Here is a 14,063-nt window from a genome sequence, read left to right as displayed (position 1 = left end):
TTTGCTTTTATATTTGGAAAGTTAAGTGTTGAATCCGTGGGTAATTCTTGGGAATGAGTAAATCTCTCAATGTTAGTGTTGTTGTCTCCATGAGAAATTTTTGGGAATGAGTGGATCTCTCAATGGTTGTTATCTCTTTCGAGTCTAATTACTTTAGATTCGTGTCGGATAATTTTATTTTTGGAATCGAATGCTTCTAATTAAAGATGATTCTGAATTTTTTTAGATAAAAATGAATAAGTACTCACTATTTGTCACAATTTTAAAAGATTATTCAATAGAATGTATCATAAATTAGTTTTGATATTAATTATTATTTAATTTTTTTTATTTAGAAATGATTTCAATCTATGTATAGCTAATACATGTATAACTGATATAATTATACACGTAATTCATTATTATTCTTATACATAGTAAGCCATGAGCCCATGACACTAATTAGGGGTACTTATTCTTGTAAATCCTCGTTTACTTATAGCTAAGGTTGTGCAAGCCAAATCATAAGTCAAATTGAATCGACTAATCAAATCAAATCCAAAAAAAAAAGACGATTTGTGGTTTGGGTTGGTTGGTTTGACGGTTGAGAAAAAACCCGACTACTCTTGGTTTGGTTTAATATTAAAAGAAAAAATATATTATTTACAATCTACTTTGTTGATATAATTTTAGTTAATTAGTTTATAGTTTTACATTTTATATTATTTATTTTAAATTTGCACTTGTAAAATTTTGTGTATATATATATACACACACACACACACACACACACACACAAGTACCAGACACACCTTAACTAAACTAAGGTTCTATTACCCCCTGAACTTATTTTTTTTTTATAATTTTGTGCACCTTTTTGGCTTATGTGGCATCCAAATATTTCTCACGCGCCTCAATTGCGTGGAGTCACGCAATATACCAAGTAAGACAAAAGGTTCACAAAATTATAAAAAAACACGTTTATGGGGGTAATAGGACCTTAGTTTAGTTAATGTGTGCCTTTGGAATTGTGGTTATAGTTGTAACAATCCTAAAAATGGATATGCTAAGTAATGTTTAATGTGTCTAGAATGCCAACGATTAGACCGCGTTCACACGGATTGATGTGCGTAGAACCAGACCTCGGAACCCTTGATACATCCAAGCCAACTAACTTGGGGAGTTAGTTGAGCTAGGAAAGGTTGGGTCCAACCATGTAGGGATCTCGAATACGAAGATTTACTTGAAGGAGTCTTTATCGGACTTAAAAAGGGAAAATCTTAGGTTTGGAGGGTCTAGGGGTAAAATGATCTTTTTCCAGGCTAAGGGTAGTATCGTAATTACCTTAAATATATAATTAATTATTTAATTAATAAGGTGGAGGGGCATTTTGGGAGAGAGGGCCGAAATTGAGCTCTTGAAGTGAAGTCTTGCTCCACCCAGGTTCGAACCTAGGTGGAAGCAATGAATTAAATTATTTTTAATTTTAGTTGGTAAATTAATGTAATTAATTTATATTTATTATTTATTAGCTGATTTAAAATAAAACGAAATCAGATTTTTAATAATTTAAATAAACCTTATTTGACTAAGTCCTAAACTAGACTCGTAAGCCTAAGAAAACTCTTCTCTCCCACGCTCATCTCTCTCTCTCACGTCTCTATCACTCTCACTCACGTTTTTCTCTGCCAAATAACGTACAAAAACAATAGGTAAACCAAAGTTCTTCACACTTGAAGAACTCACAACGAAAATTATAAACAAACAACTAATCAAACACGTTAGGCAAATAGAGGGTTTTTCCGTCAAGTTGGTGTTGAAGCTATTGGATTTGGACGTGTGTTTGGAGGGATTCTTTGGGCAGCAAGTCGAGGTTTGAACGTCAAAAAGGTATGGGTTCTCTTATCTCTTGGTCCCTTTCCCAAGAGACCCCTTAAGGTTCAGAATATTCATTCAAAAAATTAGGATTTGTTCCCCGTTGCATGTCCCTGTCACTAGCTCCCATTGAATCATAGGTTGGTTATGTTTGCTGGTAGAAAACTAGGGATGAAATGTACTTTCGTGATGATTATGTGTTTATATGTATGTTTGGAATTATGTGACTTATATTGATCTTTCCGAAAATGTAACTACATGTGTATGTGTGTGTTGTCGTGGCTATTGTTCATGGTTTAGGACTTGAAATGGCATGATAGTTCTTTATATTTCATGTACACATGTTGATGTAAATGTGATGTTCATATGAGTTGAAATGTGGCTGATTTGAGGGATATTATCTTGTCTAAACGAATCCATGAAAACGCACCTAAAACGTTCTAAATGCACTACGAAATTCTCCTAAGAACTAAGGTGTAACTTGATGAAAGGATGCTGAAAAATTAAAAGAAAATTTTCAGCGTCTAGTGATGAATTTCGGTCAGCAAAGAGGGTTCAAAATGTTGAAAAAAAGGAATTAAAACAAGTGAGGTCATGGAGGATTGAACCCGTGACCTCACCATATTAAAAATCATGAAAATAAAGAAGTAAAAAGAAATATGGTGAAGGGGATTCGAACCATGGTATTGGCTGGAAAATGTAACTTAAAAGAAAAAATAAGAAATGAGAGGAGTGGGTTTCGAACCCACCACCTCTCAATCAGATTTAAAGAGGAGAATAAAAGAAAAATAAAGGGGGAGGCGTGTGGGAATTGAACCCACGACCTCTTAGGAAGATTAAGGAGGAGAATAAAAGAAAACTAAAGGGGGAGGCGCGTGGGAATCGAACCCACGACTTCTTAGGCAGATTAAGGAGGTGAATAAAAGAAAAATAAAGGGGGAGGCGTGTAGGAATCGAACCCACGACCTCTTAGGCAGATTTAAGGAGGAGAATAAAAGAAAAATAAAGAGAGGCTATGGGGGTTTGATCCCACAACCTCATAGTCAACTTGAAATAGACAAGGAGAAATAGATAAAAAAAAATAAAAGGGGTTGTGGGGGTTTGATCCCACAACCCCTCGGCTAAGTAAGAGGTAATTCAAAGGAGAAAAACAAAGAGGAAACGTTGATGTTGGAGCTCGATCTAGGGTCCCAATGTCATGTGGACCAAAATACAATAAATAAAAAAAAATGTTTGTCTAAGGGATTTGAAATAGGGTTCCCTTGCCCAAATTCCGTATAGATGCATAAGTCATACGTGAATTAAATCTTCAAGAATAATGCTGCCTACTTAGATCGAAATCGAGATCTTGGCATACATATAAGATGCATAAGTCTTGTACTACATAATCATAGGAAGATATGAATCACTTAAACGAACTATGAATGAAGACTCATGACTTGTATTTATAGACCCATAAGTCTAGCATACATTTAAAAATAAGTGAACCTAAGATGTATGTAATGAAATGATGTAACCCTAGAAGGGTTATGTACGAGTGTAAATCACACTAAATGGCCAAGTGCATTGGCATACGATGAAATGATTATTATGTAATGAAATGATGAAACCCTAGAAGGATTAAGTAGAGTGTGAAACACTCAAATGGCCAAGTGCATTGACATATGATAAAATTAACATTCAAGTAAAAAGAGGTGAGTAATTATGAAGAGCAAATGTGCTAATGTTGATGAATGTGGTGACAACATGATATGAGACTACTGTAAAAGATGAGAGCAATCTCAAATGAGCCTAAGTGAATGTTACCAAAACGTATTCACCTATGAGAGTGTAAAGTTAATGAAGAGACCGATTTCTATGAACACTCTAATGAAAGTATTGAGATTAACACACTTAATACTAATGATGAGATGAGAAATGATCTATTGAGGTATGATGTCCTCATACTAGAAGTCAGCTTTCATGACGTATGAGTTGAATATAATGGAACTTTATACTGAGCACCGGTAGACTAGCTATGAGCGGTGATGCCTTCTTTTGGGAAGGATGGAGGTTCACGTAACTCTCATGAGATGAGACTGTCCGGCATGCCGGGTATGGGCCTCCTTATATCTCCTAGTCTTCGAACCTATACTGCCAATATAGGGATCTGCGAGGTTCAATTCCCATGTACGCTAGCATGTTTTGGGTCACTTTGGCCGGTGATTCCACCTCTTTTCGATGTGATGACACTGGATTTCATGATGCTCACATGATCTATGTTGGTTAAAGTTAAAGTTCCCAATGAATAAATGAGGCCAGCCTCAAATGATGCACATAATGAAACGAATGATACCAAAGGTGTTAGGATAGGATAATCAAGAGGTGAGTTAGATTCAAGTAATGACATTAGGTCATTCTTGGTCATTGCACAACGAACCCGATGAAAGTCTTAAACTACATCCTAGGTATAGCTGGTGTTTACATTGGCCCATGAATGAAATGAAATGAAGTACGTATGAATGAATGACGCAGACTCTGTGTTTGCTAAATCAGACTCCCTAGTTGAGGTCCCGTATGTTGAGCCCTCATTTTTGGGAAGTCTTAATGTCAAGTCCATGATTCCAAGGTCTCATGACATACGAATAAATGAAATGAACAACGTTATGTGTTATATAAATTATGATATGTGGTATGTGTACGCTGTTGTGTGTTGTGTGCAAAATGTTAAGTATGATGATGCATGTTACTCTCCTGGCATAACTTTCCTAATCCAAATTTGGAAAGGTCACTCACTTTTCTAATCTCAATTTGGCAAGTCCACAGACTTGACTTTCCATAAATTATGTTGTTAGGAAAGAGCTATTCTTTCTCATGCATGTCCTTCGTGTGTGCTTGCATATACACATACTTAGTACAAGTGTGTACTAATTCCATATAATTATCTATTTTAGGTGCAGGCACAGGTGGACGTTAGATCATACGGTACAATGTTACAACTATCAGGACGTGGAGCTTTCATCCGGACTTGGTAGGCCCTCATGCTTTCGAGGATGCTTGCCCATTATATTCTAGCTTATTTATAGGATTGAGCTAGTGGAGTATGTTCCACTAGCGTTTCTTTCCGCTTTTGTTCAGACATTGTATTGGTGCCATTTTGGCAAGTATACATTTAATGCTATATTAAACTATTTCTTTCATTTAATGATCTTAATGTTAGATGGTTGATGGTGAACAATTATGAATCTAATTGAATGACTAGTATGTATGTTAAGAAACAAAAAGTTTCAAATTTTTCGCTAAAATTAACCTAAACGAAGTAAGAATGACGTAAGTAGGCTTGTCTGCGACCTCTGAGAGTTCAACGACGCCGGTCTCGTCTGGGGTCTAGACTGCGGTCCTGAGAAAGTCTAAGGGGGTACTTGTGCAATTTTACAAGCCCAAATTCATGTAACATTTTTTAAGTTTAGCTTATCACACAGGTAAGTGAAAAAAATATTTAATCTCTTTTTCAAATACCGTATGTATAGTTATAAAAAATCAAAAAATAAAACAATTCGAAAGATCGACTAAAGGCGAAACGAAAAAACCGACTTTATTTAGTTTGATTTGGCGTTTAGATTTAATAAACCGACATAATTAGTTTTATTTTTTAATGAAAGACAAAATCAAATCGATCTATGTACAACCCACCCCTACTTATAACTAGACTCGAGTTTCTCATATTCCTATCATTAAAAAAGTAACAGTTTATGGTCAAAAACTTCAAACTTCTTCAATTAAGTACTCCTTCCGTTCACTTTTAATTATCATATCACGCTTTTCTAAAATTAATCTAACTTATATTAAAGTTAGATTAAACTACATTAATTCGATATTTTTTTAAAAAAAAATTGATATACAAAAACTAAATGAGAAGTAGTATAAATTGCAATTTTTTGCATATCAATATAATGAAAAATACATCGTCAAATGATTAGTCAAAATTCTTATTGTTTAAAAATGATGCTAGTTAAAAGTAAACAGATGAAATAGTAACAAACCAAGAAGAATAACTAAAGATACACTTCATCTATATTTCATGAGTCCGAAGCCAAAAGAGCAAAAAAAATTGTCAAAATTTTTAAAAGATATATCATTTTTTTAAACCTAAAGGGCAATTCTGACAAAATTGACGTGTTAATTTTTTTTTAAAAAAACACAAAAATCGCAGCTCCAGCAGCGATTTCGTCCAAAAAATTTTTCTTCTTCCTTAAGGTCGCATAGCAGCGATTTTGTCAATTTTTTTTAAACAAATCTGACCCTGCAACATTTTTCTCAAAAAAATAGTTGAACTGTGGTGCCTGCCTCTATTGCTGCAAAGAGACGAAGACCAAAATGGTGCTTTTGTTAAGCTACCGGACTTGCTTCTTTTCGTTTACTTCTTGTTAATCGCCATTGTTGCCCTTCCAAAACACATATTTCCTCCTGTGTTGGTTGACCTAAAGAGCTGGTACACACTCCACAATATGATGATTATTTGGTTTATGAGGAACCCCATTTTTAAAGCCTTGCAAGCAATTTTTTTTCTAAAAATAATATTAACCTTTTTAAGGAAAAGGACAGCGATTTCAATTTAAAATTTTTTCTTTTAGAAAAACGCTGTCCACGCAGCGATATTAAAAAAAAACTCACGGTATCAATTTATCAGAAGAAACCGCTCCGTCATGCCCTTTTAAGATTTTTGACATTTTTTTCCCTTTTTACTCGGCACTCTATATTTCATTCTGCTTTATTTTAACCTCTTTCTGTTTATTTTAACCTGAACATCAATCCTAAGTTCTGGTGAACTAAGATAAGACTGGTCAACGGAACGGGACGTACCGGTACCGTTCCGATTCGCGGTTCGTCCCGTTTCGGTTGCCTACGGGACGGGACGGGATAGTCTGAACCGGTACACGGAACGGAACGGAACCGTGATTTCGTACCGGTGTACCGTACCGGTTCATCCCGGTTCCGTTCCGATCCGGTCCGGTTTATTTAATATATTAATTTTTTTATATTTTATATTTTATATAATTTATATTTAATTTAATTTTTTTAAAATTACAAATTTTATTTATTTAATATTTACAAGATACAAGTTATAAATATAACTTATAAAATAAATATTAATGAATATAAGTAATAACTTATAAAGTATAAACTTCAAAAGATTTAAATTTTTAAAACTTTATTAGATTTTACTTGCAAACTTAACAACAACAAAAAAATTAATAAAATATCTTTAAAATAAACTTAAGTAAAAATTATAGTATAAATTTAAAAACTATTTATTTATACGTAAAAAATAAAAAAAAATAATTATATTTTCGTAATTCCAAAAAATATCGTCCCGTTAATTCCGTCCCGTTCCAACCCGGTCCGTTCCAGTTCATTCCGGTTCCGTCCCGGTATATAGTGGAACGGGACGAAACCGATGAATCATCCCGGTAATTCCGGTCCGGTTCATCCCGATACCGGTCAACATACCGGTCAACGGGTTCCGGTCCGGTCCGGTACCGGTTCATTCCGGTCCGGTGAACCGGTTCCGGTCCGTTGACCAGTCTTAAACTAAGATGAACAAAGCATTATCTTCCCACAAATAATAGGACACAAGGGAAAAGTAAATGGAAGTTATAAAATTTATTTACTAAAAATGCAATAGTACCCAAAAAAGGAAAACAGATGATTAAACTTTGAATACAATTGTCCCTCTATATCAATCATTTATACAATATAATATAGCCACTTTTTTATTACTATGGTGTCCGGAACCAACTTTCGTCACTTCCACGGGATATTTGTCACTTCCACCAATAACAGGTACCAAGTAACTCTGTCCATCAAGACTCGAACAGATGGAAAGAATCACTTGTGTTTTTTTGTCTCCACTCAGTTTTGAACCTAAAACCTTAGATTCACAATCACTTCATTGACCACTAGACCACATCTGTTATTTAGTCTTTTCATACTAAATAGCCTACAAAGATATTTTTCATTCTAATCTACCTAAGTTTTTATGACAAATAAGTTACATAAAATAGCAATTGCAAATGTCATATACATATATAGCTTGATGCATTGAACAAAAGCACATCAACCCAACAACATTTTAAACAGGAGAGTTCTGTTGCACATCTGAGATATGACTTATCTGTTTCTTGTTGTCACTGTTCTTACGTTTGAGCATTTCTTTTATCTCAGCTTCTCTTTTATCAACAAAGCCCATCAAGTCCTTGAAGCTACGTGACCGTAGGGAACGCCTACTAGACCTTGCAGATTCAGGTTCACTGATCTCCGGTTCCTCTGTCTCGGGGTCATACCTGAGGAATTGACAGTAAACCCTGCAGATAAACACTACAAGAGCAACGGTGCAAGCACCACCACAGATCACATAAAGTCCCCAGAAGCTACTGAGAGAAAGGCGAGTATCGTCGACTTGGTTGTTTTGTGAAGAGCACTCATTGTTAGATAGCCATTTGTCATGGATCCTTTGTAATTCACCATTTTCTGATAGTTGAAGGATAGCAGTTGACAAATCAATAGCCAGAGGAGAGTCTCTTTGAAATGCCTGACCAAAGACAGTTAAGATCAGTCTTTTAGTAGACCAGATTGCCTGTGCATCATCAATAGGAGATAAACATAATACTCCCCCGGTTCAAGTTGTTTGTCTGGTTTTGACTTGGCATGGAGTTTAAGAAAGTAAACTAAGACTTCTGAATCTTGTGGTCTTAAGCTAAAGATACGTACAATGAACTTCCAAATTGTTCTTTAATCTTGTGGTACTAAATATGTCAGGTGGATAGTCAGAATTAAAGAGTTGTCAAAAAGGAAGGAGACATTCTTTTTGAAATGGCCTAAAAGAAAAGTAAGACGAACAAATTGAAACAGAGGGAGTATGTGGTAGTTTCCATTTTTTCTGTTCCAATATTGGACTGGGTTCTATTTATTCCTCTTCGTTGGGGTTGAGGAGGAAGTCGATTTAGATCATGTATAAGTGGTAAATATAGTTTTATGGGGAACTGTCAGCTATCTCATCATAGCAAAAACAGAAAGGAAATACTTACAAAGCCCCATCCGCTCTTTGTGAACTCCTGTCCTACAGTCCTGAATATGCATTTGCTATTAGACAAAAAAAGCTCAACATAAGGGAGCTCGTCGACAATGGCAGCAACACCACCACCTTTTGGATCATTCTGGAGGGCGCTAACATATTCAGCTTCACTTTTTATTATTCGGAGCCGTGACTTTGGAACATGTAGCTCATCAATGAGATAATTGTATGCAAATGACCCATCCTGGACTCCTATAGGATCAGGACTTGAGATTAAACTGTCAATTCCAGCAACTCCTGAAGACAGCTTCTGCACTGTAAGGATAGATGTCAAGCTAGCTGTATAGCTCGAATTGATGATTAAAACCACAAAGAGCCAGAAGATCAGCACACAGCGTCCCAAGGTGCTCAATGTGTTCTCTCCTGTATTCATTCACAACGGAGAGTGTCAGCTATGCGAAGCTAGAACTAAGTACCACAATAGCACCTTGCTAGAAAAGTTCAAGGAGGATATTCTTACTGTGCGCGAAAAACATGGTTGAGAAACTAAACCTGAAAGAAAAAATGGATGTTAGTACCAGGGATAAAATGATTTACTAAAAAAGGATCTTCTCATCATTAATGGTGTCATCAGAATTCAAATTGTGCAAAGGAAAGAGTCAAAATTAGCTTCATGCTAGAACATTAAAGAAAAACCTGCACTTAAACAGCATACTGATTCTCGCTTCACAAGAGGTTGTAGCAGTAAGAAGTACTAACCAGAACACTGTAATGAGTTGTTTCCTCGGTGGACCGCGGAATTCAGGATTCATCCGATGCTCAAGAATCCAAACAACACAACCAACAAAGAGGAAGAATACCCCAGTTACACCCCACATTTGAATTGTAAATGGCTTAAGGAAAGCCCAAGGACTGGATTTGGTCTCTTTGACAGGAGCAACTACGACGAGTCCAGATTCCATATAAGGCTGTGTGAAGTCCACAATCCTTGTGCGATTTGTCGTAATTGCAATATCTCCAACAGCTGCATCATATTTCTAACAAACAAATGAAACCTGATAAGTGCTCTAAGAAATATTTTCATTTTTTTATGCATACACCAACTATTCTTACTTTAAGGCAGAGATAGAATGTTACATCATTACGAAGTACAAAAAAGAAACTAAATTTTCTTGGACGTTCCTCCCTACCGGCATTTAAGAAATTTTACCAAACGACTTTACTCAATAAACTGAATGTATAGACAATTGCTGCTGACCAACCTATTCAGTTCAATACATATTTCTCCAACTTACTGGGTCATATTGTGTTAGCAACAGTCACAAAGATATCCATTTATATCACACAACCAAATATTTGAGTTATGCATCCGTAAATCCTCAACAAATTCACATAAGTATAAAATCCACTTATGGTCATGCATATTTCACTTACCCTATGTAGAATTGTGATACTTCTAATCAGCATCAAGGGTCTCTATAACATTTCATATTTATAAAAAAGGAACCACCTTATTTCCTAATTAGTTAGTGTTTCCATCACGGAAAATCGTGATGCATAGATACTAAAGCTGAGTAGATATAGTCAGACTGGTCACTGGCTTGGCTAGAGTACTTTTGTCATAAATACTATAGGTTGTTGAATGTAGCTGCAAGTACTCACATTTTGTGCAACATCATTCACTATGCTGTTGAAAGACGGGTTTCTTTTTCCATCTCCGTACAAAATGTAGACATGAGGGACAGGGTAAGCCAACAAGTCTATTGCAGCCTCAAAAACGTCAATGCAATATCCTTTCACCCCAGCAGGTCCTTTGTCTTTCTTCACAAACTCTTCAAAAGTGACACGGAAAGGAACGGCAATTCTCAGGGGCTTTCCATTATTGGGGAACACCCATCCTCGAGGTCGTCTTATAGTTTCTCCAGGCCATATAGCATTATATAGCTGTTGGTTACTTGTTGAAGTGTTTGCAGGCTTTGTATATAAAACCTCGGGTGTTATAACAGAGAGACCAGAATAGTTTGACCAGTAACCTATAGTGCGTAATCCAGTTCCAACTACGTTAAGTACATCATATGCTGGATGAATCAAATTCTTCTGAGGATCAAACTGAATCTGACCAGTTAGACCTGTGAAGTTCATGCCAACAAGTATCTGGAGTAGTTTCTGTCCTTGGTCAAAGACTCGGAGGGATGACAACTTCAGAGAACTTCCATTGGTATCACGCAAACTGGGGTCATCAGAGAAAGTGACATTTCCACCATTCTTGAAGAAAAGGTCGAGAGCACGGGCGACCAACCAAACTGTATCGTAAGCATAGAGTGCATAAGAATTGAACCTTGAAGTTTTTATACTCTTCAAATTTTTCCATCGAAATGTAAATGTTTTTTTCTTATCAGAATCTGGAGTGTGATGGCGAAGTGCGACAACCCCTTGTAGTACGTCCATAGTATCTTTATTAAAATCTGATGAATCCAAAACAGATGGAAGCCAATCAGTAGCAATCCAAACATAACCACTGCTCATCATTCCCAATTTTTTCGCCTTCGAAAAAAATGACAATCCAGTATCAGGATTTACATGAACAATATAAACCCGTGCCTCCATAAGGTTCACACTAACTAACAAGTCATCGATATCACTCATAGTAGCTCCAGGAGAAAAGGCTGCTTTATAAGAGATCTTGGTCCGCTTCTTTGCAAGGGCATCACCCAACACCGATATCCCATTTCTACCGTTGTCATCATCAACAAATATGGCTATAACCTCCTTCCATCCATAATAATCAACCAGATCAGCAATAGCATACATCTGGAAGTAATCATTTGTGACAGTTCTAAGAAAATATTGGTACTGAAGAGAGGAAAGAGTAGGATCAGTTGCAAAAGACAAAAGTGGGACACGAAGTTCATTCACTACATGAGAAATGACATGTGCTATTCCAGAGGATTGCGGACCCACCGCAACAACGACTTCTTTTTCCATCAGCTGCAAAGCTGCAACGGAAGTGTGTGTGTCAAATATTAAGAGGGGTACAGGAAAAAAAGCAATAGATAAAGTTAATGTAAATAACCTAAATGCGAAAGGAACACCAGTATCGGTTATGGTTTTGACAAAGGCTTACGTCTATAAACAATCATTTATCAAGACATTGAACTATTCCAAAATCCCGAAACAGGCCATGAAGGCATGAACTAAACTTAGCTTCTGCATTTCCTAATAGAGGAAGTATGCATTGCTTCATGGTCCTTTTCTGATATAAATCCATTCCTGATAGCTTACACTTCTCAAAAAACTGCCGAAACATTCCATTGCACCCTTCTCCCTGGTGCCACCACGCCCAGAATGCTTTAAAATTAATGAAGCAGAAGAAAAGAAATACCATTACCCCCTTATGTATGATCAAATTAATCAAGCAAGGGAATTGGATTGAATAAGCAATCTTAGTCTAATATTTATACTTTAAATGGGGAACACCACATTTGTTAATAATACTGAAAGTAGAAGAAATTGACTATACGATATCATGTGTCTAGACACCAGCACTACTGAAAATTAAGTAGCTTTAATACAGACAAGAAAATTATGGTGGAAAAAAAGCCTTTACCATCAATAGTGCCTATGAATCCACTGCAATTTGTATCCTGTGTTACGACGTCCAATTTGGTCCCACTAAGTACTGTAGAATCAGCATTAACATCATCGACTGCAGCTAAAATGGCGGGCATTACAGAACTTCCGATCACTGAATTTACTGTGAATAAAGCTCCAAACTTCACCACTTTTGGCCAAGACAAGGAAGAGACAGTGACATTATCAATCCCACCAAGAACCTCCATAGGCACCCATATACATGAAACTAATAAGAGAAACACTCTCCTTTTCACTCGGGCCTCCATCACTACCTTCCAGCAAGCACGGCTTGAGCTAGCCTACCGTGTAGCTTTGGCCGCCCAGATTTTGTAGTTGTGTTAAAAAAAATCCACCTATCAAGAACCAGTAATTTGCTTTTTGTAGAATCAAAACTCATAAACTCAAAATCTTAACTCCACGTCTATCAAGAAATGACGGAGGATTACCTCACCTCACAGTTCCTCCCAAAACAAAAAACCTGTCAACATATGCAACATAAAAAATGAAGCTTAAATCCCAAATCTTGAAGATAAAAATTCAAGATTTTATGCAAGAATCCTCAAAAAATAAGAACTTGGCAAAACAAGGAGTTCCAATATGAGCCTCAGAGCAAGAATCTGAAATTAGATACCCCATTAGTGTCAGCACAGCAGTTGTCCTAACTAGGAAACCTCAACCCATAAACCAAAACAGAAAAGTACAATATTTTCTGAACCTAGCACTTATTCCAATATGATTTGATTCCCAATTGAGAAAGAATAAAAACTCACCACAAACACAAGCTTAAACAATGTAATCAATATTAAAATATATTATTCTAGAGAGTTCAATAAGAGAACTAGTCAACCACTATAGTCATACAAGCTACACACATCAGTGTAGACTAATTAATAAAATAAAGAAATGAGTTGGGGGCTAAAAGGTTCAAACTTTACCTTGGATTCATGTTGACTGATGAATAAACAAAAGGATTTACCTGTGCCATTTTGGAATAAGAAAGTGAAGAGCAGCTTTCAAGCAGATTTGGATGGAGGAAAAGTGTGCCAACATTCTTGCAACCTCAGTAAAGTATGATTTTCTTTTCTAGCTATGTGCCTCTCCGCGGTTCTCTTTCCGTCTCAAAATAAGTGTTACAATAAAAAAAATAGTGTCTAATAAAAATATCTATGATAATACATAAAATCATCTCTATCAAATAAATCTTCTTGTAAATTAAATGTTATTTTCTTCATCTGACATCAGTTAATTTGACATGATGTTAAACAAAGAAAAAAAAAATTAAACTCGTAATCTAATCTATTTTTTGAATATTTATACGATTATAAATCACTTTATTAAAAATAAATAATAAATTTAAAGTTAGATTTTTTAAAATTATATTAAAGTCATAACATTTTTTTAAAATAAACTAAAAAGTAGAAAATTGAAATAAAATGTGACAAAGAGAATACTGAATAGTGATACATAAAGGTATAATTGAATATATATATATATATATATATATATATATATATATATATAT

The 14,063-nt window shown here is 35.6% G+C and overlaps 1 protein-coding gene across 6 annotated transcripts; it reads right to left on the bottom strand.

Annotated features, from left to right (window-relative positions):
* Nucleotides 1-7,478: 7,478 nt before the first annotated feature.
* On the bottom strand, nucleotides 7,479-13,627 carry LOC107020482 (glutamate receptor 3.4-like). 6 transcript variants are annotated; one of them, XM_015220873.2, is made up of 8 exons: nucleotides 13,518-13,627; nucleotides 12,988-13,019; nucleotides 12,516-12,894; nucleotides 10,571-11,904; nucleotides 9,668-9,945; nucleotides 9,429-9,460; nucleotides 8,922-9,331; nucleotides 7,479-8,425 (listed from the first exon to the last, which is right to left on the bottom strand). In XM_015220873.2, exons 3-8 carry the CDS (start codon nucleotides 12,805-12,807, stop codon nucleotides 7,967-7,969), a joined length of 2,805 nt encoding a protein of 934 aa, XP_015076359.1. In that variant the 5' UTR covers nucleotides 12,808-12,894; nucleotides 12,988-13,019; nucleotides 13,518-13,627; the 3' UTR covers nucleotides 7,479-7,966. The 6 variants fall into 6 exon arrangements, with proteins under 6 accessions (XP_015076359.1, XP_015076360.1, XP_015076358.1 ...); XM_015220874.2 differs by having other exon boundaries at nucleotides 12,993-13,019; nucleotides 13,518-13,620; XM_015220872.2 differs by having other exon boundaries at nucleotides 13,477-13,603.
* Nucleotides 13,628-14,063: the final 436 nt, after the last annotated feature.

Source organism: Solanum pennellii, chromosome 5, assembly GCF_001406875.1.
Source record: "Solanum pennellii chromosome 5, SPENNV200".
In the NCBI taxonomy this organism is placed as follows: domain Eukaryota; kingdom Viridiplantae; phylum Streptophyta; class Magnoliopsida; order Solanales; family Solanaceae; genus Solanum; species Solanum pennellii.
This window is presented reverse-complemented; position numbering and strand designations above follow the sequence as displayed.

Coding starts and splice junctions, on each gene's coding strand:
- LOC107020482 (XM_015220873.2), bottom strand. CDS start 12,807: ATGGAGGCCCGAGTGAAAAGGAGAGTGTTTCTCTTATTAGTTTCATGT. Junction 9,461..9,667: donor CAACTCATTACAGTGTTCTG/GTTAGTACTTCT, acceptor TTTTTCTTTCAG/GTTTAGTTTCTCAACCATGT. Junction 8,426..8,921: donor CAAAGAGCGGATGGGGCTTT/GTAAGTATTTCC, acceptor GTCTTTGGTCAG/GCATTTCAAAGAGACTCTCC.